The sequence below is a fragment of the Bufo bufo genome, chromosome 2 (genome assembly GCF_905171765.1).
Source record: "Bufo bufo chromosome 2, aBufBuf1.1, whole genome shotgun sequence".
Taxonomy (NCBI): domain Eukaryota; kingdom Metazoa; phylum Chordata; class Amphibia; order Anura; family Bufonidae; genus Bufo; species Bufo bufo.
Genome location: NC_053390.1, coordinates 539,331,846 through 539,354,550, shown reverse-complemented (window position 1 = coordinate 539,354,550; position 22,705 = coordinate 539,331,846). Strand labels below are relative to the sequence as shown.

Genomic DNA, 22,705 nt, shown 5'->3' with positions numbered 1-22,705 from the left:
ACACAGGCCAAGAATCCGCCAGATAATCATTAACGAGTGTTCATATCATAGGAACACTCATTAGTAGTGTTGAGCGAACTTGTGTTTTAAGTTCGGCGTCTAAAGTTCGGGTTATCGAAGTATCCCGTTATGGATTCTAAATTCACATTTGTCCAGTGTTCATAAGCAACCAAAATTACAGTGCATTTAGAAAGTGTTCAGGCCCTTTTATTTTTTTCACATTCTATTATGTTGCGGCCTTGTGCTAAAATAAAAAAAATCAAGTTGCCCTTAAGCCACTCCTCTGTTGACCTGGCTGAGTGCTTAGGGTCATTGTCTTGTAGGAAAATTAACCTTGGCCCAGTATGAGGTCAAGGGCACTTTGCTCTATTCAGCTTTCCCTTAACCCTAACCAGTCTCCCTGTCCCAGCTGCTGAAAAACACCCTCACAGCATGATGCTGCCACCACCATGCGTCACTGTAAGGATGGTATTGGGTAGGCGATGAGCGGTGCCTGGTCTCCTCCAGACATGACACTTAGATTTAAAGGGGTTATCCAAGACTATAAAAATGTCCCCCATATGCCGGGCCCCTCACACTGAATATACTTACCTGGCTCCCCGCCCCCTGAGCCACTCCTGGTACCCGCACTTCTCCCTGTGAGCGGATGAAAACATCCGGTGTCGGAGGGGAGCAGTCAATGGCAGGCGGGGACAGGGACGAGCCTTCTTACCGTTACCCGCGATACTAGGGAGGCTCATCCAATCTTGGTTTTGTCAGACCAAAGAATCTTGTTTCTCACAGTCTGAGTCTTTTAGGTGCTTTTCCGCAAACTGCAGACGGGCTTTCATAAGTCCGTTACTGAGAAGAGGCTTCTTTATGGCGACTCTGCTACAAAGCCCAGACTGATGAAGTTCTGCAATGACGACTGACCTTCTGGAAGTTTGTCTTATCTGCACACAGGATCTTGGGAGCTCAGCCAGAGTGACCATTGGGTTCTTTGTCACCTCTCTCACTAAGGCCTTTATCCCCCAATTACTTATTTTGATGAGGCAGCCAGCTCTAGGAAGTGTCCTGGTTGTTCCATACTTCTTCCATTTAAAAATAATGCAGGCCACTGTGCTCTTAGAAACTTTCAGTGCAGCAGAATTTTTTTTGTACCCATCTTCAGATCTTTCACACAAAACTGTCTCTGAGCACTACACACAGTTCTTTCCTTCTCATGGCTTGTTTTTTGCTCTAAAATGAATTGTCAGCTGTGAGGCCTTATATAGACAGAAGTGTACCTTTCCAAATCATGTCCAGTCGGCTGAATTTACCACAGGCGGACTTCAATAAAAGCAAAGAAACATCTCAAAGATGATCAAGAAAAATGGGAAGCCCCCAGAGCTAAATTTCAAGTGTCATCGCAAAGGGTCTGAATACTTTTCTTTTCCCTTTTAATAAATCTGCAAAGATTTCTAAAATTCTGTTTTCACTTTCTCATTATGGGGTATTGAGTATAGATGTAAGGGGGAAAACTAGATTTTTTTTTATTTTAACACAAGGACACAACATAAAATGTAAAAAATAAATAAATAAGTGGAACGAAATTAACACAAAAGTCAGTCACAATTCTAAAAGAGTTAGCCAACGTTACCTTTCCATCCATGTATTCCAACCACTGAAGTCCTAAATTGGTAATGATTCTTGGTGTTCCATCATCAACTGGAAGGATATCTACTTTAAATCTCTGAGGCGCTGCAGTAACAATCTGTAACCACAAGGTAATTACATTTTTTTAAGATTCCTGCATACATTGCAATAACAAATATCCATTTTGACAATACTGGTTAACTCCTTAAGGACACAGCCATATTTCACCTTAAGGACCAGGCCATTTTTAGCAAATCTGACCAGTGTCACTTTAAGTGGTGATAACTTTAAAACGCTTTGACTTATCCAGGCCATTCTGAGATTATTTTTTCATCACATATTGTACTTCATGACACTGGTAAAATGAAGTAAAAAAAAAAATATTTTTATTTATAAAAAAAAAAAACAAATTTACCCAAAATTTTGAAAAAATTGCTAATCTCCAAGTTTCAATTTCTCTACTTCTATAATACATAGTAATACCTCCATATGTATACTTCATGTTTGGATCATTTTGGGAATGACATTTCAGTTTTTGGGGACGTTACAGGGCTTAGAAGTTTAAAGTTCAGGTCTGAAGTCACTTTGTGAGGCTTACAGAAGGAAAGGAACGCCGTATGTTTTCTGGAAGGCAGATTTTGTTGGCCTTTTTTTTGGGCACCATGTCCCATTTGAAACCCCCCTGATGCACCCCTAGAGTAGAAACTCCATAAAAGCGACCCCATCTAAGAAACTACACCCCTCAAGGTATTCAAAACTGATTTTACAAACGTCGTTAACCCTTTAGGTGTTCCACAAGAGTTAATGGAAAATGGAGATAAAATTTCAAAATTTAGATTTTTGGGCAAATTTTCCATTTTAATCCATTTTTTCCAGTAACAAAGCAAGGGTTAACAGCCAAACAAAATGCTATATTTATTGGCCCGATTCTGTAGTTTTCAGAAACACCCCATATGTGGCCGTAAACATCTAAGAAACTACACCCCTCAAGGTATTCAAAACAGATTTTACAAACTTTGTTAACCCTTTAGGTGTTGCACAAGAGTTATTGGCAAATGGAGATGGAAAATTTGCAAAAAAAATTTATTCTCAAATTTCATTTTAATCCATTTTTTCCAGTAACAAAGCAAGGGTTAACAGCCAAACAAAATGCTATATTTATTGCCCCGATTCTGTAGTTTGCTGAAACACACCATATGTGGCCGTAAACTACTGTACGGGCACACGGTAGGGCGTAGAGGGAAAGGTGCGCCGTGTGGTTTTTGGAAGGCAGCTTTTGCTGGACTGGTTTATTTACACCATGTCCCATTTGAAGCCCCCCTGATGCACCCCTAGAGTAGAAACTCCATAAAAGTGACGCCATTTTGGAAACTACGGGATGAGGTGGCAGTTTTGTTGGCACTATTTTTAGGGTACATATGATTTTTGGTTTATCTATATTACATTTTTGTGAGGCAAGGTTACCAAAAATAGAAATTCTGAAATTTCATTTGCCATAAACTGTTGAGGAACACCTAAAGGGTTAACAAAGTTTGTAAAATCAGTTTTGAATACCTTGAGGGGTGTAGTTTCTTAGATGGGGTCGCTTTTATGGAGTTTCTACTCTAGGGGTGCATCAGGGGGGTTTCAAATGGGACATGGTGCCCAAAAAAAAAAGGCCAACAAAATCTGCCTTCCAGAAAACATACGGCGTTCCTTTCCTTCTGCGCCCTGCCGTTTGGTCATACAGCAGTTTACAACCACATATGTGGTTTTTCTGTAAAGTGCAGAATCAGGGTAATAAATATTAAGTTTAGTTTGGCTGTTAACCCTTGCTTTGTTATTGGAAAAAAAGGATTAAAATGGAAAATTTGCCAAAAAATTGCTGTTTTGGCAGTGTTTTTTTTTTTTTTTTTTTTACCGTGTTCATCTGAGGGGTTAGTTCATGGGTTATTTTTATAGAGCAGATTCCGCGGCGATACCTAATATGTTTACTTTTTTAAAATTTATTTATGTTTTACACTATATTATCTTTTTATAAACCAAAAATAATAATTTTAGTATCTCCATAGTCTAAGATTAATTTTATAAATTTTTTTAGCCGATTATCTTAGGTAGGGGCAAATTTTTTTGCGGGATGAGAGGACGGTTTTATTGGCACTATTTTGGGGGCATATGACTTTTTGATCGCTAGCTATTACAATTTTTGTGATGTAAGATGACAAAGAAAACCTTTTTTTTTGCACCGTTTTTTTTATTTTTATTTTTTACCATGTTTATCTGAGGGGTTAGGTCATGGGGTATTTTTATAGAGCAGATTCTTACGGACGCGGAGATACCTAATATGTCTACTTTTTACATTTATTTTAGTTTTACTAAATAATATTTTAGAAAAAATAATTTTAGTTTTAGTGTCTCAAGTCTGAGAACCATAGTTTTTTATCCAATTGTCAGTGGCTAAATTGGGATATAAATTTAGTACTCCATGGAAGTGTGGTACTACCTGAAGCAACCAATAATGCAGAGGCCCGGATGATCGGGGCACGTGTCACAATGAGTGGTGGTGTCCTTCCGTATCCCCCTCCTGTGACACACTCTGCACCTTTTTTGGGTCCGTCCCTTCTTTCCAGTATGGGGGACCATACCTGGAAAGTGTTGGGCAGGGACGATCCGAGCGCCTCCAGTTCCCGAGGTACTCCGGCCTGCTCTTTCCCGGTCAGAAAAGATAAGGGCCTTGAGGACTGCCTCATAGAACTGAAGGAATGTCCCTGTGGTGCCAGCGCACCGGGACAGCACAAAAGAGTTGTACAAGGTAACCTGTACAAAGTAGACCACAACTTTTTTGTACCATGCCCGGGTTTTGCGCATGGCGTTATATAGCTTGTGGACTTGATCATAGAGATCAACTACTCCCATATACCGATTGTAGTCGATAATACAATCGGGCTTGAGGACCGTTGCCGCGGTACCTCGCACAGGGACAGGGGTGATGCCGTTACCATGAATTGTGGACAGTACAAGGACATCCCTCTTGTCCTTATATCTGACCAGCAACAGGTTTCCACTGGTAAGGGCACAGGTCGCACCAATGGGAATAGGTACCTGGAGGGGGTGGGTAGGGAGGCAGCGTTGATTTTTACGCACGGTCCCACAAGCGGGCGTGGATCTGGCGGCGAGGGACTGGAACAAGGGGATATTAGTATAAAAGTTATCAATGTACAGGTGGTAACCCTTATCTAGCAGTGGGTGCATAAGGTCCCACACAAGTTTCCCGCTAACACCCAGTGTGGGGGGACATTCTGGGGGTTGAATACGGGAATCTCGCCCCTCGTACACACAAAACTTGTAAGTGTATGCTGAGGTACTCTCACAAAGTTTGTACAGCTGCACGCCATACCTCGCCCGCTTAGAGGGAACATACTGGAGCAAAAGGAGTCTCTCCTTGAAAGCAATGAGAGACTCATCAACTGCGACCTTCCTTCCAGGTACATAGGCCTGTACAAATTTGGCCCCAAAGTGATCGATGACCGGCCTGATTTTGGGGGGGGACATGCTGCATTATCTGAATAATACAGGCATTTCCGGATGGCCTCAAACCGGGAGCGTGTCATGGCCGTACTGTAAAGTGGGGTCTGGTAGAGGACGTCCCCACTCCAGTAATGCCTGACACTATGTTTCTTGACTAGGTCCATGTGCAGCACGAGGACCCAAAATGTCCTCATCTCGGCTGCACTGACCGGAGTCCAGCCACCGGGCCTAGCCAAAAAGGAGCCCGGGTGTTGAGCAACAAAATGTTGGGCGTACAGGTTTGTTTGCTCCACCATTAGATTTACAAAGTTGTCACTGAAAAAAAGACTAAAGTAGTCATATTCAGTGAAGCCCACTGTGGAAATCTGGATTCTTGGTTGGCCTACAAAATCAGGAATCACGGGCTCAAAACACTCTAGGGTATACCAGACAAGTTCACCAGCAGGGGGCTTCGGTGGACTTAACTGGTGGGCCGGAAAACTAGTACGAGCCGCAGAACTGCTCGTACTAGGGTGGGCCACAGGGTCCCTAGCATGGTGGTCCCCTTGCTCCGCCGCCTTGGGGGCTCATCATCATCGCTAGATGATGAGGAGGACGCGGACGACAAAAGGAAAGTGGGGTCATCCTCGTCCTCACTGGGACTCTCGGAGTCGGAGGCAAGTTGGGCATATGCCTCCTCGGCCGAGAACATCCGGCGGGCCGCAGGGGAGTGTGCGTGTGCTTAACTTTATTTGGTGTGCGTGTGTGTGGGGGCACGGGTGTTCGCGAACTTACCCTAAACCAAACAGACAAAAAAAAAAAAAAGACTAACAAAAAAAAGGGCAAAAAATGTGAATAAATTTTTTTTTAAAAATTTAACATCGCTGATCAACCTTCTGAAGTTGATCAGCGGTGGGGTGTGCGATGCGCTAGCAGGGGGGGGCAAGCTGCAGCACCCCCGGGGGGTCTAGGGTCACACAGCTGTGCTGTGGACCCCAGACACCCGATTTAGGGTGATGCAATCAAAAACTGATTTTTTTTTATACCACTAACTTTCCCTGAATATCCCTGCCTAACCTAACCTTTCCCTAAATACCTGGGTGCACAGATGGGGGTGCTAGGGCAAAGATGGGGTGCTGGATCCTGAGCTCTGAACAGATGGGGGTGCTGGCTGGAGATCCGATGCAGCGCTCCTCTCTCCTCGGCTCCAGGACACAAAAGGAGGAGGAGAGGAGCGCTGCGATAATTTGAATGGCCCGCCCGCCCCTGCAGCTAATGAGAGCCGATCCTGAGAGGTGATGTCACCATCACACCACCGATCACCATCCTGTTCCGGGTTATCGGGTCCCCAGAGACCCGAATAATCCGGAAACGCAGCAAACCGCAGGTCTGAATTGACCTGCGGTTTGCTGCGATCGCCTACATGGATATAATTGTTGCAACACTCCTTATTAACTTATGTGAGCCCATGTGTGTCGATCCCCCGGTCCTCCTCGGGTCTTTCCTCACTACAACATACCTGTTTACTGCTGTTTTTATGACAATGTGATCGTGTTTATTCAATAAAGAGAATTTTTGTACTTATAATTGGAGCCGTAGTTCTATTGTTTGGGTATCGTATAATAGGGAACAGCAGAGATCCGGCCGCAACCCGGCAAATATGCCATAATCTTTACTTGCCATTGTAACACGAAGCAGCTTACAGATTGAAGACCACTGAAACCAGCAGTGAATTTATGACTGATAAAAGGTTCACATTCTAAATGGCATACGGTACCTCTTTCCCTCCATCGTCTACAATAAAGAAAGGGTTAGTTCCATCTGATACGGTGAAGGAGAATCGGTCCTTCAGAGTATTACTTCCGTCATGATTGTAGCTGATACGATTCTGGTAGATGTCATCCATTGTGAAGGTAAACGTCTGGCGGTAGCTCTGACCATTGGTGCTGCGTTCAATCACTCCATAACGAGGTGGCTGGACAATGGTGAATGTAACGGATTCTGCCTGTTTCAGATATGACAGTAATACTGTATGGCTTAACTGAATAATCGCCAAGAGACCTCAAGGCTATTTTCATACAGGCTTTGTGCTAAATTATACAATCTTATTAGTTTAAAAACATATGGTTATGCAACTGGTCCAACCTCCAAAAAACCCACAAACTAACAGGTGAACTGAAGATCCTCATACCTCAGTATCAGCATCAATAGCTTTCAACTCAAATTCTGTAATAGTTTTTCGAACACCTTCTTGCACCCTCATTCCTAAATTCTGCACCATAGGTAAAGAGTCGTCCACTTTATTGATGGTAATATAAAAGGTCTGAGATACCTAATAAACAAACGATATTAGGGAGATAGTATGAACACCACCAGTAGATAAAAAACCTCATTGATTTTTATAAGCAGGAAAAGTAATACATAAGAGGAAAGATTTTGGTGAACTTATTTTCTTTGCAGATGCAGTTTTTTCAGACGTGAAATCACAATGGTTGTGATAGAAGGCTTTGTTTGCGTCATACTTTGGCTCTCTGCTGCCAAGATATGCAACAGTATTCAAATGTAGCCCTCAGCAAATCCATTCCCTTCCATGAGGCAAACAAAAGTCCAAAAGGTGATTAAAGGGGTTGTCTTTCTTCAGCAAATGGCTTTATCATGTAGACAAAGTTAATACAAGGCACTTACTAATATAACGTGATTATCCATATTGTCGCCTTTGCTGGACAAATTTATTTTTCCATCACATTATACACTGCTTGTGTCCATGGTTACGACCACCCTGCAATCCAACAGCGGTGGCCGTGCTTGTACACTATAGGAAAAAGTGCACTCCTATGGTCCCAGCCACCAGAAAGGCCGGCGCTATTTCCTAGAGTGTACAAGCACGGCCACCGCTGCTGGATTACAGGGTGGTCGTAACCATGGAAATGAGCAGTGTATAATGTGATGAAAAAATGAATCCAGCCAGCAAAGGCGGCAAAATGGACAATCCCAATACATTAGTAAGTGCATTGTATTGGCAGTTATCATGTAGAAAAAGTTATTTGCTGAAGTGACACAATCCCTTTAAACTGTGGGCTCAGTTTAGCCTGATTTCCATCTGTGTACATCATTTTTGGGGGGACAACAACATAGTACAAAGTTTATCCTTAGACTCCATTTGCTTCATTAAAGTGAATGGATCCGCTGTGAGAAATGTTTGAATAACGTTTTTGAGTATCCAGAAATGTAACATTAAAGGTCATCTGTCAGCAGATGTATCTATGACACTTGCTGACCACTTACATGTGCACTTTGCGCTGAAGACAACTGTGTTGGTCCCATGTTTATATGTGCCTGCATTGCTGAGAAATATGTATTAATATATGCAAATGAGCCTCTAGGAGCAAAGGGGGTTGTTAACGTCACACTTAGGCCTCATGCACACGACAGTGAAAAAAAACAGCTGTTAAAAACGGATACGCTGTCAGTTTTTCATGGCCATTTTGCATTACTGTGTGCATCCATTTTCTGGCCATGTGTCCGTTTTGCATCAGTTTTTCATGTTTGTTAAAAACAGACATGAAAAATGGATGAATTTGACCCACCCTTCTGAGAACACCCACAGGACAGCAACAATAATGTCCCCTATACTGTAGGAATTTTTTATATTTTGCCCCCATGTAGGCCCCCAGCTAAATAAATGTCCCCCACAGTGTATATAATTTTTTTATAGTGTCCCCAGCTTTTATACTGCCCCCAGCTAAATAAATGTCCCGCACAGTGTATACAATTTTTTTTTTTTACTGCCCCCAGCTTTAATATTGCCCCAAATGTAGGGCCCCATCTTAAATAATGTCCCCCATAGTGTGTTTCTTTTTTTTTTTAGGGCCCCCAGCTTTATGTCCCCCATGGTTTATATAATGCCCCCATAGTGTCCCGCAGCCCAAAAAAACCCAAAAAAAAACAACACAAACCCTCACCTTATCCTCTTGCTTGCGCTGTAGCAGTCTCTTCTCTCTTCACAGAACGGGACCTGCCGAAGGTGCGCGATGACGTCACTGCGCACTCCCACGTGGTTACGTCACCACGCAGATCGCAGGTCCTGCTCAATGAAGAGAGAAGAGACTGCCGCACCACGAGCAAGTGGATGAGGCGAGTATATTTTTTTAACCCCTAAATGGCCTGTGTACCCGTTTTTAACAGTCGTTAGATGGGTGCACTCCTGTCAATCGGCCGTTAAAAATGGTCCCATTGATTTGAATGGGGTCCGGCCGTGAAAACTGCTAAAAATAGTACATGTCGTATTTTTGGACGGACACTATTCACTTTTCAACAAAAAAGAACGGCCATGTGAATAGCCCCATAGACTTTCACTGGTGCTAAAAATGGCGGTGTGACGGCTGTTACTTAGACGGCCGTCACACGGCCATTTTTCACTGTCGTGTGCATGTAGCCTTAGAGGCTCTGCTCTCTCTGCAACTGCCGCACCCTCTCACCTTTAATTCACTTTAGGAGACGTCAGGGCCAGGCATGATAACATTTACACTGTCTGGCCCTGTCAATCAAAGTGCAGAGGGCGCGGCAGTTGCAGAGAGAGCAGAGTCTATAGGTGTAACAGCAACGTCCCTAGAAGCTCATTTGCATATATTAAAACATCACTATTCTCAGCAATGCGGACACATATGAACATGGGACCAACACAGATGCCTTCAGCTGCCAAGTACACATGGAACAGGTCAGGCAATTTCAGAGGTACAAATCTGCTGAGAGATGCCCTTTAAGATCCTGGACCCAAGTGCAAAATCTTTAACAGGGTCCCCACCTACCATGTTGCAGAATGATCTTTGGGCCCCCTCAGGTTCTGTAGCTACCTTTAAACCATCTATAGCTACATGCCTGAACGTATCCATTTAGCAGAAAGCTCAGTAGAGGGCTAAAATAAGATGTGCACAGCCCCTAAGCTCAAAGAAATCTCTATTTCTTGCTAATACTATCATCTGACACTTTTCACACCAAGCAGTACAATACTAAAACTATAATATTGGCTACAATTGACAAGGTAATGAACCAAACAGGCAGAAGAATATTCAAATCTGACTGAAGCTGGACTAGCAGATAGCAAGTAACATCCATAGAAATCTATTTATTTCCAGTTCTGTATCTTCTTGTGTGCTGATCCTTCCAACTATTACCTTTTTTTTTATTAAAGAAAAGGCTCAAAATGAAATAATAACAAAAAAAATCCAGCCGAATAAAGGCACATCAAAAAGAGACTCATTTCCTCTGTATGTTGAAAAAGAAGAGCACTCTTGGCTGTAGGCATTAGAGGAGAATGTGAATTGGATGAGATTAATCTGTGCAGCCAAATAAACAATGATGAGACCCAGCAACACTGGAACTGTAAAGACAATATGTGCGCCTTGGGAAATCTGCCTTAGGCCTATTGTTTACCTCCAAGCAGGCACAAATGTCCTGTAAACTGAGAACCTGACAAAACCAAAAATTCTTCTACCTCATTGACTCCATCTGAGACGGTGAAGGTAAAGTCATCGGCATGCTTTTCATCAGCACTAGTGTGAATGTATTGAATACTTCGCGACTCCAGATCTGCCTGGCTGAAGCTGCTAATTTTTATGCCTGGAAAAAAAGGAGGAATAAATCAACCATGAATTCCTGCTGTCAATCTTTTTTTCATTATAAAACCATGTACAATAACTCACACATAATAAGCCCAGAGATAAGAAATCAATATATAGCTTGTAAAGTTCATTCACAATGTAATATCACAACTTAGCTCAGACCCAAATCTCAGGTATTTGCATATACACTTTTTCCTGCATTTATATACCGCTGACAACCTAATGTGTATGGGGAGCTCCCAACTCTCCCCCAACAGATGACGTCGAAGGAGAGAAGGATTGACTGCATTTTTTCACCCGATTCCTTTGTTCTCCCCGTAGTTAAAGAGTAACTAAACTTTTACACAAGCTGCTTTTAAACTCTTCTAAATAGTCCCAAAATAATTTTTGTAATATACTTTATTAATGAATTATGTTGTTTTGCAACTTAAAAAAGGTATCCAAAGTTCACGATAGAACCGCTTCTTAAAATCCACATTCCCGTACAGCACTGGCTTGTCAGCTGCTGTACAGATCTCCTGCCTGCGCTCCCCCCCAAGCTATTTCCGCACAGCACATTGGTACCCTGTGCCCTGTACCATGTGCTCTGCCAGGTTTTAGCTGATCGGAGCAGGCTCCTGCCTGTGCCCGTGCTCCGCTCAGCTCAAGGCTCTCTATACCACACTGGTACGGTAGAGAATTCAAAAAGCCAGCAGCACTCCAGTATAGTCAAAAAATCTACGTGCTTTATTCACCCAGTGTCAAGTAGCAGCGACGTTTCAACCGCTTGTTGCGGTCTTTCTCAAGCTATGTGAACATGTGTTACAACAGCAGTATATAAAGGTGTATCAATTCATGACATAAAATATCCAATTAAAATAAAAACAATCACAATTCATAGGAGCTATGTTTAAATAAAATACATATTCATCAGCATCAATGTGAAATTGCATATAATACAAATAAAGTGACAGTGCCTCGTGCAAAAATACATAGTATATGACAAAAGTGCATAATCGAATATAATTGATAATTAAAAATACAAGTGTTCCCAATGTGCAGTGTTGATTAAAAACTTACAAAACCAGTTAGAAAACAGTGTCAGCCGAGCATCACGGTCTCGAGAGTGTCCACATTCAGTTAATGCACATGCGCGAGATCGCTAGATCCCGCGATATCACAGACGCAAAGGAACTCTATGGAAACCTCATCAAAGATGGCCAAATCTGGGGATACCCACATGAGCGCATGTCTGAGCAATAGTTGCCACCCCATACACTGGTACGGTACCTTTTTAAGTTGCAAAACAACATAATTCATTAATAAAGTATAATACAAAAATTATTTTGGGGCTTTTTAGAAACTTGTATAAAATTTTAGTTACTCATTAAGCCATCTCTACCAGAAGTGTCTCCTCTCGATGAATAAACATACATGTTTTCCACAACCAAATGTGTATATGTATGGGGGAATCAGGAGAGACAGCCCCGACAGTCATCTGTCTGTTTGGCTGGCAGATATTGAATGTTTATGTCTGGCTTTAGGGCCTCATTTATCAAAGCTGAATAAGGCTGGGGTCATATATAGTTTTTTATGGTATTTTTGTCAACTTTTAAGGATTTGCTGCCTTTCTTTTTTTTTTACTCCAAATGTTAGCTCAAAATATATGTGAATTACTAAAAGTAGTGCATACATGCATTTTTTCATGTGGTGTTTTTTCAACTGTGGTGCATTTTTGAGAAATCTGAAACATTTTCTTAAAATTTTTTAATTTTACCCTTTCATGATAATTTTCTGTTAAAAGCAACATAAAGGTTGTGAAAGTTAACAGATACAAACATTCCCTACATACCTCCCTGAAAGAGGAAATACTAGTAATACATGAGAAGGGCGGGGGACAGCAGTCACAGTAAGGCCCCTTTCACACGGGCGTTGCGGGAAAATGTGCGGGTGCGTTGCGGGAACACCCGTGATTTTTCCGCGCGAGTGCAAAACATTGTAATGCGTTTTGCACTCGCGTGAGAAAAATCACGCATGTTTGGTACCCAAACCTGAACTTCTTCACAGAAGTTCGGGCTTGGGATCGGTGTTCTGTAGATTGTATTATTTCCCCTTATAACATGGTTATAAGGGAAAATAATAGCATTCTGAATACAGAATGCATAGTAAAACAGCGCTGGAGGGGTTAAAAATTAAAAAAAAAAATCATTTAACTCACCTTAGTCCAATTGATCGCAGCCCGGCATCTCCTTCTGTCCCCTTTACTGAATAGGGCCTGTGGTGAGCATTAATTATAGGTCAAGGACCTTTGATGACGTCACTCCGGTCATCACATGGTACGTCACATGATCTTTTACCATGGTGATTCACCATGGTAAAAGATCATGTGACGTACCATGTGATGACCGGAGTGACGTCATCAAAGGTCCTTGACCTATAATTAATGCTCACCACAGGTCCTATTCAGTAAAAGGGACAGAAGTGATACCGGGCTACGCGATCAAGTGGATTAAGGTGAGTTAAATGATTTATTTTATTTTTTTAACCCCTCCAGCGCTGTTTTACTATGCATTCTGTATTCAGAATGCTATTATTTTCCCTTATAACCATGTTATAAGGGAAAATAATAATGATCGGGTCTCCATCCCGATCGTCTCCTAGCAACCATGCGTGAAAATCGCACCGCATCCGCACTTGCTTGCGGATGCTTGCGATTTTCACGCAACCCCATTCATTTCTATGGGGCTTGCGTTACGTGAAAAACGCACAAAGAGGAGCATGCTGCGATTTTCACGCAACGCACAAGTGATGCGTGAAAATCATCGCTCATGTGAACAGCCCATAGAAATGAATGGGTCAAAATTCCGTGCGGATGCAATGCGTTCACCTTCCGCAACGCATCCGCGCGGAAAACTCGCTCGCGTGAAAGGGGCCTAAGGATTTGTTTTGTGACTGTGGCAAGGAACAGAACAAGTGCCTGATTACAATGCAGACTTTTTAGCTTAAACTAGTAAGTGTCTCACATCCAATATTGGTGGCATAGTGCTAGGATATGCCGCCAATGGCATATAGTTGCAGGTCCCACCTCTGGGACTCGCACCCATCTCTAGAACGAAGCTTCCAAAGAGAACTAGGGTGCACTTCAAATGCGTGACCGCCCTCCATTCATTTGTATGGGAGTGCTGAAAATAGCTCAAAGCTGGATCAGCTATTTCCGGCAGTTCCATAGAAGTGTATAAAGCGGTGGACGCATTTGTGCAGTGTGCTCTCCTTCTATGGGACTTCCTGAAACAGCCGAGCACATCGCTCTGCTCCCATAGAAATATAAGGAGGCTGGTCATGCATAGGTAGGGCACTCTCCTGGACTTTTGGCGCTCCGTTCTAGAGATAGGTGTGGGTCCCAGGAGCAGGACCACACCTATCTGACATTAGTTACATATCCTAGTGATATGCCCCCAATATTTGAGGTGAGACAACCACTTTAAAGGGTAACTGTCATGTTTTCATCAAAAAATCCATTTTAGCATATGTTACTGCTGCAGTAGCATTATGCATAAAACAATCTGTGGTTACTTCACATTCCACAGTTTTCCATAAGTTTTTTCCTTAGTTACAGCTGTTTAAACTTTTACAATATGAGGACCTTCTCAAGATGGCTCCTCTGCCAGTTCTCTGAGGCCAAAACTGCTTTCCCTCACTTCCCATACACACTTGTTCTAGCCAGCAGCTCCCTGCCAGCCAATCAGATTAGATTACTGAGAGACACGCCTCCTCACTCTGAAGCCTAATGCAGGCATGCAGTGTGAAGGACCGCCCCTCTGTCTTCTGTTTATACTAAAAGGAAGACAGACAAGCCCTAGCAACGGTCTTTTAAGGGAGCAGTGGAAAGGGACAGAGGACATTAATGAAAGCTGTTATTACAAGGTAATTACAGATCTTTCGACAATCATTGACAGACTAAGGCTACTTTCACACTGTCGTTTTGGTTTCCGTTTGTAAGATCCGTTCAGGGATCTCACAAGCGGTACAAAACGGATCAGTTTTGCCCTTAATGCATTCTGAATGGATAAGGATCCGCCCAGACTGCATCAGTTTGGCTCCGTTCCGCCTGCATTCCTCTTTGGAGGTGGACACCAAAACGCTGCTTGCAACGCTTTGGTGTCCATCTGCCGAAACTGAGCCAAACGGATCTGTCCTGACACACAATGTAAGTCAATGGGGACGGATCGTTTTCACTGACACAATATTGCACAATAGAAAATTGATCCGTCCCCCATTGACTTTCAAGAGTGTTCAAGACGGATCCGTTTTGGCTATGTTAAAGATAATACAAACGGATCCGTTCTGAACGGATGCATGCAGTTGTATTATCTGAACGGAGGCGTTTGTGCAGATCCATGACGGATCCGCACCAAATGTGAGTGTGAAAGTAGCCTAACTCAGGTATATATGCCTAGCTCTAATAAACTAGCAAATAAAAAATAATAAGACAGTTACCCTTTAAGGCTTCATGTACTCAACTGTGTCTATAGTTCAGTCTGCAAACAAGAGATCCACAGAATACAAATACCATCCATGTGCATCGCATATTTTTCTTGCCCCCATCAGCAGAAAGGGCTATTCTAGTCTGCAAAATGGGCAAGAATAGGACATGCTCTATCATTTCTGGAACAGTCACAGGGATCCGCAATAAGACATGGATGTGTTTAGAAATGAAAAAGTCAGTGACTGCCAAAAATGTGGATGGCACACAGATGAAAAATATAGTCATGGACATGAGACCTTCAAGGAGCCCAATAGTAGATTTTAAATCACAGTTAAAAGTGTCAAATATGTGTTTTACAGTCTTCAAATATTGCATCTAAATAAGATACTGCCATCTATAAGATTCACTTGAAGTGGATATTAGCAAACATAATTAACTTGAATCCCTTTATGCTGACGTACTGAATTACCTGTCTGTACAGAATCACTGTTCTGTATTACAAACACTTCGGAAATTCGGAAATCAGATGCCCTTAAACAAGCATTCCTTCCAATGTCACAGACAATCTAGGAGATGTTAGTAGTGATCTAGTACCTGGGGAGCTTATGTGCTCCAGATGCCCAAGGCTAGGTTGCCTATTGATGCGGAAGAGTAGTTCTCTGGGCTCACTGTCACGATCTGTAGCGGACAGTTGCTGTGTAGTGATTTTCTTCCAAGTATTCTCATCCAAGGTGAGACCTTTGTTGGCAGTAATTGATGGCGGCAGTCTGTCTTCTAAAAGGCAAGCAGAACAACATTGCTATAAACGGTAGGCATGTGTTTTCCCACATGGCGAAAATTACAGATTTTACAGCAAGATTTATTAAAATGACAGAAACAAAGTACACTTACCTAATATACTAATATAGAATGGCTGGTCAATCAGTGTATTCCCTTCTGAATCAACTATATCAAATTTAAAAGAAAAACTTCCTCCTGATTCGCCTTTACTGTGCTTATACAGAATGTATCCTACAATGAGAGACAGGTTATAGAAATAGTACCATATAACTTAGGCCCCTTTCACACGGGCGAGTATTCCGCGCGGATGCGATGCGTGAGTTGCAATTTGCGTTCCTACTCGCGCGGGTTTGCCGCAATGCACCGGGACGCATCTGGACACGCCCGTGTGAAAGAGGCCTTAGACATTTTAGTTTTATTGCATAAGTTATGCTAAAGTTATTATCTACCTTTATTAACGTCCATCTGAGTAAAGCTGGTAACTGGTCCTTTAACAGAAATTGGCACCAAGTTATTATTCTTTGACATCTGTAATTGTCCCACAGCCGGATCTCTCTTGATGACGTATCTTAGCTTGGAATCATCTGAATCCAGGTCAGTTCCCTTTAAATGCTGGTCAGTGATTGTAGCTGTTGAGCCTAGATAGGAATACATATGAAAACTGTCGTTAGAAAAAAGCAATCACTAGCTCCACACAAGAAGTGCTAATTATTAGCACAAACTCAGTTTCAGAGTCCACAAGCTCCAGAGTGGTTTTAAAAAAACATTTGTTGCTAGCCAGCAATGAGATGAGAAGACCATCGTCATGCATGTTCATGCCATCGCATCCTGTACCCCAAGGCAAAAGGGTCTGCCATTTGTTCATGCCACTCTATGTAGATCCTTACCAGCTACAGTTGTGTCTACGTTTAAAGTGGTTTTTAGACCCCTCCAGTATGGCCGGACCCGCAGTGGTGAGAATACTTACCTGATCCCTGTTGCTGGGTTCCGACTCCATTATTCCTCCTCGTGCACTGCTGATGCCGTAGCTACCCATGTCAACATCCTCTATTATGCGAGTCATGTGGATTAGTAGAACTACAGGTAACAGCACTCTGCTAATCAATTGCACAAAGATATAAGCAAACACTGAAAAAATAACTGCTTGGTGGCCATAATTACTGCAAATGCAGCTAGAAGCTTTTTGCGCATATAATTGATCAAAAATATTTCGGGCCCATCTACCAGACGACAAGGTGGCTTCTAATCAGATGGGGCCTACTCTAACATGCCTCTCCTGGGCTTACAGCCTACAATCTGGGCAAAGTAGTACCCAGCTATATCCTACACATGCCTCTCCCAGGCTATGAGCCTGCAGTATGGGCAAAGTAGAATACAGCTGTACAATCTATCTAATTAAAAGCACATGGTAAATGGGCGGTGGTGCACGGTTCAAACTCACCACCAGGGGGCGCCACCCCCCCAGTGGCAGTGACAATAGGGAAGAAAAACAAACGAACCAGCACCTCCATAATAAGTAAATATGAGGACGCAGGTGCACGCTACCTTGGCTGAAACACAATTGGATTAGTAGAACTACAGGTAACAGCACTCTGCTAATCAATTGCACAAAGATATAAGCAAACACTGAAAAAATAAATGCTTGATGGCCATACTTACTGCAAATGCAGCTAGAAGCTCTTTGCGCATATAATTGATCAAAAATATTTCGGGCCCATCTACCAGACGACAAGGTGGCTTCTAATCAGATGGGGCCTACTCTAACATGCCTCTCCTGGGCTTACAGCCTACAATCTGGGCAAAGTAGTACCCAGCTATATCCTATCCTTTACCATGTGCTTTTAATTAGATAGATTGTACAGCTGTATTCTACTTTGCCCATACTGCATGCTCATAGCCTGGGAGAGGCATGTGTAGGATATAGCTGGGTACTACTTTGCCCAGATTGTAGGCTGTAAGCCCAGGAGAGGCATGTTAGAGTAGGCCCCATCTGATTAAAAGCCACCTTGTCGTCTGGTAGATGGGCCCGAAATATTTTTGATCAATTATATGCGCAAAGAGCTTCTAGCTGCATTTGCATTAAGTATGGCCACCAAGCAGTTATTTTTTCAGTGTTTGCTTATATCTTTGTGCAATTGATTAGCAGAGTGCTGTTACCTGTAGTTCTACTAATCAAATTGTGTTTCAGCCAAGGTAGCGTGCACCTGCGTCCTCATATTTACTTATTATGGAGGTGCTGGTTCGTTTGGTTTTCTTCCCTATTGTCACTGCCACTGGGGGGGGGGGGGGGGGGGTGGCGCCCCCTGGTGGTGAGTTTGAACCGTGCACCACCGCCAATTTACCATGTGCTTTTAATTAGATAGATTGTACAGCTGTATTCTACTTTGCCCATACTGCAGGCTCATAGCCTGGGAGAGGCATGTGTAGGATATAGCTGGGTACTACTTTGCCCACATTGTAGGCTGTAAGCCCAGGAGAGGCATGTTAGAGTAGGCCCCATCTGATTAGAAGCCACCTTGTCGCCTGGTAGATGGGCCCGAAATATTTTTGATCAATTATATGCGCAAAGAGCTTCTAGCTGCATTTGCAGTAAGTATGGCCACCAAGCAGTTATTTTTTCAGTGTTTGCTTATATCTTTGTGCAATTGATTAGCAGAGTGCTGTTACCTGTAGTTCTACTAATCCAATTGTGTTTCAGCCAAGGTAGCGTGCACCTGCGTCCTCATATTTACTTATTATGGAGGTGCTGTTTCGTTTGTTTTTCTTCCTTATGCGAGTCATGTGACTGCCGCAGCCAATGACTGGCCACAGCATTGACGTGTCACCTCACTGGGCCATGTGACACATCACCAACACAGCCAGTCATTGGTTGTGGTGGTAACGTGACCAAAGACAAACAGGATGGTAATGCGGGTAGCTACGGGGCCAGCGGTGCACGAGGAGGAGTGATAGAGCTGGAACCCAGAAGCGGGGAACAAGTAAATATGGATGTAGCATGTCACTTAAGTGTACGGCTGTCCCATTGTTCCAACAAATCCTCACGGGTTATTCCTCGACTGGATTAATTTAGTCCTTTATAGGAATCTATTCGTGAAATCAGTGAAACAAGATACACTAGGGGTTAAGTATAAATGGGAGGGAGAGGTTGGACCAATATCAGAAGAGCAATGGAAGTCGATATTGGCACTGACACCTCAATTATCGCTCTGTGAAGGTCAACGCATGTCTCAATTGCTCCTTGTTCACAGGGTATATAGGACTCCAGCATTTCTGTTCAAGATAGGTAGCAAGGGCGTCATGACGTAGCGACGTAGCTACGTGGGCGTGTCGCGCGTCCCCTTCAGGCGCCTCTCCCCCCGCTTGCCTGCTCACCCCCTATCCTTGGCGTCCGGTGTGGCGCCCCGTGCTGAACTCGGGTCCGCGATGTGCAGGGGAACCCGTATCCGCCGGTTCTGCTGATGCTGGCAGAGATCCCCAGGAGTGTGTCTGTGCCGTGAGGAAACCCGGTGGAACGTCTGGAGCAAGCGGGATCGAGTGCCGGGAGTCAGAGAGTCAGAGTGCAGCTCCCAAGCAGGACTGGCGCTGAGGCACTGGGGTCATACATGGATAGGCCCACCTCCGCATTGGATGCTGGAAGGAGCGCTCCTGTAGCGCCGCATTTGGAAGAGCTGCCCCATGTTGGATTCCTTAAGGGGGGACGTGCGGGGGCCGAATCGCCTGCAGGCGGCCTGTCGTTCATCTACTCTGGCCATTTGGCTGAAGATTGGTGAGATCAAGTCTTTCCCTGTGTTTTACTAACATGCACCTTACCCGCGTAACCCACTAACTTATAAATATACAACCAGAGTGTGTGCGGGATAGGGTATAAGTGGGAGACTGAATGGTCCCCCCCCCCCCCCCGGACATATATAACATACTAATTTGCTGGAACATATATATGTGGCTCCCTCCTTTTTCTTTGGAACTCTGCTTGACACCTGGTGGTACAATACTGCCGTTACAATACTGCAGTCTAATGTATTGACCATCGGTTTACTCTCTAACACTTGCAGCTAAGGACTACGATTGCGGGGGTCTCTGTCGCTATCCCCATCTGTCCCAAGTGTTCCTCCCCCATATTGCTGTTCCAGGATTTCGTGCATTATTGGGGGGCGGTGGAACGGTGGCCCTTTGGTTGTACGTTAAAGTTCCCACCTAATTATTATCACCCTTCCTGCCCGTCGCTGTGTCGCAAAGGTCTCTGAGGGGGGTGCTGCCGGCAGTACAGTCTGGCGTAGAGTGACACTTGATATAGATACCCTCCTTGGGTGGACAATCGGGGGGATGCGATAGCTGGGAAATCTATGTTTTATGTTTAATGTCAATGTTAACTGTCAGTTGTTAACAGCAATTCCCTGATAACTATCTATGTGAATGATTTGCGGATGTCCAGCGGTGGTAAATATAATTCTTAGTCCGCTGGGTTGAGAATTTTGGTCCCCTTGCAGCATTTCCCACTCTGGCACTTTGACATATTGTATAGACTTTAGGATAGGGGATTTGGTAAGAATATGCCACCGAAATATAGTAGGAAATCTGTGGGCACAGCGTCACCAAAAGGGGGGGCTGGAAGCAGCCCACAAGCTAGAATGGAAAAATATCTGAAATCCCCAACATCAAAGTCTAGAGGGGGGGAAAAAACTCTAGATTTAGTAGAGGGTGCAGAGGATCTACCGCGACGGCTGGAGAATACAACCGTAAAGTCCGGGGAATTTGACACAGACAGTTTAGATACCATAGATAGGAAGCTGGTGGACATATTGGAGGTAGTACAGACCACCAATCAATCAGTGATATATATTGCTACCACCGTGAACACGGTACAGACCGACATCACTCTAATCAGAGATGATATGATTAAAATCAGGGCTAATATAAAACATATTAAAACATGATTAGCCGAAGTTAAAAAAAGATCAGAGAAACATGAGTAGGGTGATGGATGATTTAGATAGGGAACACAGGAGGGTTAATGCGAAGTTGATAGATCTTGAGGACAGAGCACGCAGGAATAATCTGAGAATAGTTGGCTTTCCCGAAGGAGTGGAAGGGGATAATCCGGCTGAATTCGTACAAAAATGGCTTACACAGGCACTGGGGCCCAGTTTGGGTTTGCCCGTGTTTTGTGTAGAGCGTGCTCATAGAATTCCATTTAAAAAGCCTCCGACTGGTGGACCCCCTCGCCCTCTTTTGGTCAAAATGCTATGTTCGAGTGATAGAGATTGGGTGCTCAGGAGTAAGAGGGAATTACAGGAGATTGAATATAATGGTAATATGATACAGATATACCCTGATTTTTCAAAAGACACGCAAAATAAGCGTAGAGAGTATTACGAGATAAAGAAAAGGTTACGGGCGGCTTGTATCAAATATTCCATGATGTACCCTGCTAAGCTAAGAATTGTCTATAGGGATACTGTCCTGGTTTTTGTTAAATCTACAGACGCCCTTGAATGGTTGGACTCTGTTGAGAAATAGGATTCTGGCTCAGCATAGGGGAGTGGTGGGGCAGAGTTGGCAGGACGGGGTGGGGGGGGTCGCGGAGCGGGTGGGGCGTAATGTAAGAGGTTGACAGGGTGAATCCCACCAGTGAACCAGTCTGGGGGTGTGGGGGGGGAGGTGGGGTGGAGGGTGTGCGTGAATGGGGGGGGTTGGTGTGGGTTTGAGTGCGGTCGCGGTTGTCGATATGGCGTAGTGGACGACTCCTTTACAAAGCTAAAACGTAATGAATGACAAAGTTTTAACATGGAACGTACGAGGGCTAGGGGATAAAACAAAGCGGATTATTGTTTTTGACTTGATTTCTCAACATCTCCCCGCAATTGTGGCATTGCTTGAAACTCACGCGTCACCGGAGATCCCCGTATATCTATTGAAGAAATGGGCAAAATATCAATTCCACTCCAGCTTTTCTTCATACTCCCGTGGGGTCAGCGTATACGTGCACAAATATGTTGACTACGCACCCCTGGAACATCAGATTGATAGTGACGGGAGATACGTCTTCCTCCATGGCCGGTGGAATTATCGGATTTGCATTTTGGCATTTTTGTACATCCCCCTCCATTTGCCATGACAGTCCTTAATCAACTTGCCATGTTTGTATATAACAGAGAGCGGTGTCCGGTATTAGTATCGGGGGACTTTAATTGCGTCTATAATGGGAATCAGGGAAAACACGTATCACTCCAGGGGTTTTGTCAGGAAGCGGGGCTAATAGACATTTGGCAGAAGCTATATGGCAATAGGCAGGTGTTTTCATGCTTTAGTAAGACATATAATGCCATGTCTAGAATTGATATTTCATTGGCCAACAGTGATATGATCGCCTTAATTTCGAAAATTAAATATGAGACCCATGGAATCTCAGACCACTCGCCGATCTTGATAGCTATTAAGATAGGGGGACAACACATATATCATAAAAGATCAAGACAGGATAAATAAGGAACTAGCCCAATTTTGGATACAAAATATGGGATCAACACATATTCACTTTGTGTGGGATGCGATGAAAGCGTATCTTCGCGGTCTGTACTATAGTATAATTAAAGTAAAACGGGCAGAGTTTCTTAAAGAAGAGAAAGGTTTGGAGGAGAATTTAAAATATCTGGAAGTAACCCTTATAAAAAATAACGATGAGAGTACTCGGGCCCAGCTTAAAATAGCCAAAGATAAATATACAAATTACATTAAGAAT

General features: G+C 43.5%; 1 protein-coding gene across 1 annotated transcript in view; it reads right to left on the bottom strand.

Annotated features, from left to right (window-relative positions):
- FRAS1 (Fraser extracellular matrix complex subunit 1) overlaps positions 1 to 22,705 on the bottom strand; it is a 487,428-nt gene that overhangs the window by 83,202 nt on the left and 381,521 nt on the right. Inside the window, exons 45-51 of the mRNA XM_040418026.1 lie at positions 16,416 to 16,604; positions 16,078 to 16,197; positions 15,781 to 15,960; positions 10,595 to 10,719; positions 7,292 to 7,432; positions 6,878 to 7,105; positions 1,619 to 1,732 (exon numbers count right to left, since the gene is read on the bottom strand). Of these exons, the coding sequence (XP_040273960.1) occupies positions 1,619 to 1,732; positions 6,878 to 7,105; positions 7,292 to 7,432; positions 10,595 to 10,719; positions 15,781 to 15,960; positions 16,078 to 16,197; positions 16,416 to 16,604 (1,097 nt within the window). The remainder of the gene's footprint in view (positions 1 to 1,618; positions 1,733 to 6,877; positions 7,106 to 7,291; positions 7,433 to 10,594; positions 10,720 to 15,780; positions 15,961 to 16,077; positions 16,198 to 16,415; positions 16,605 to 22,705) is intronic.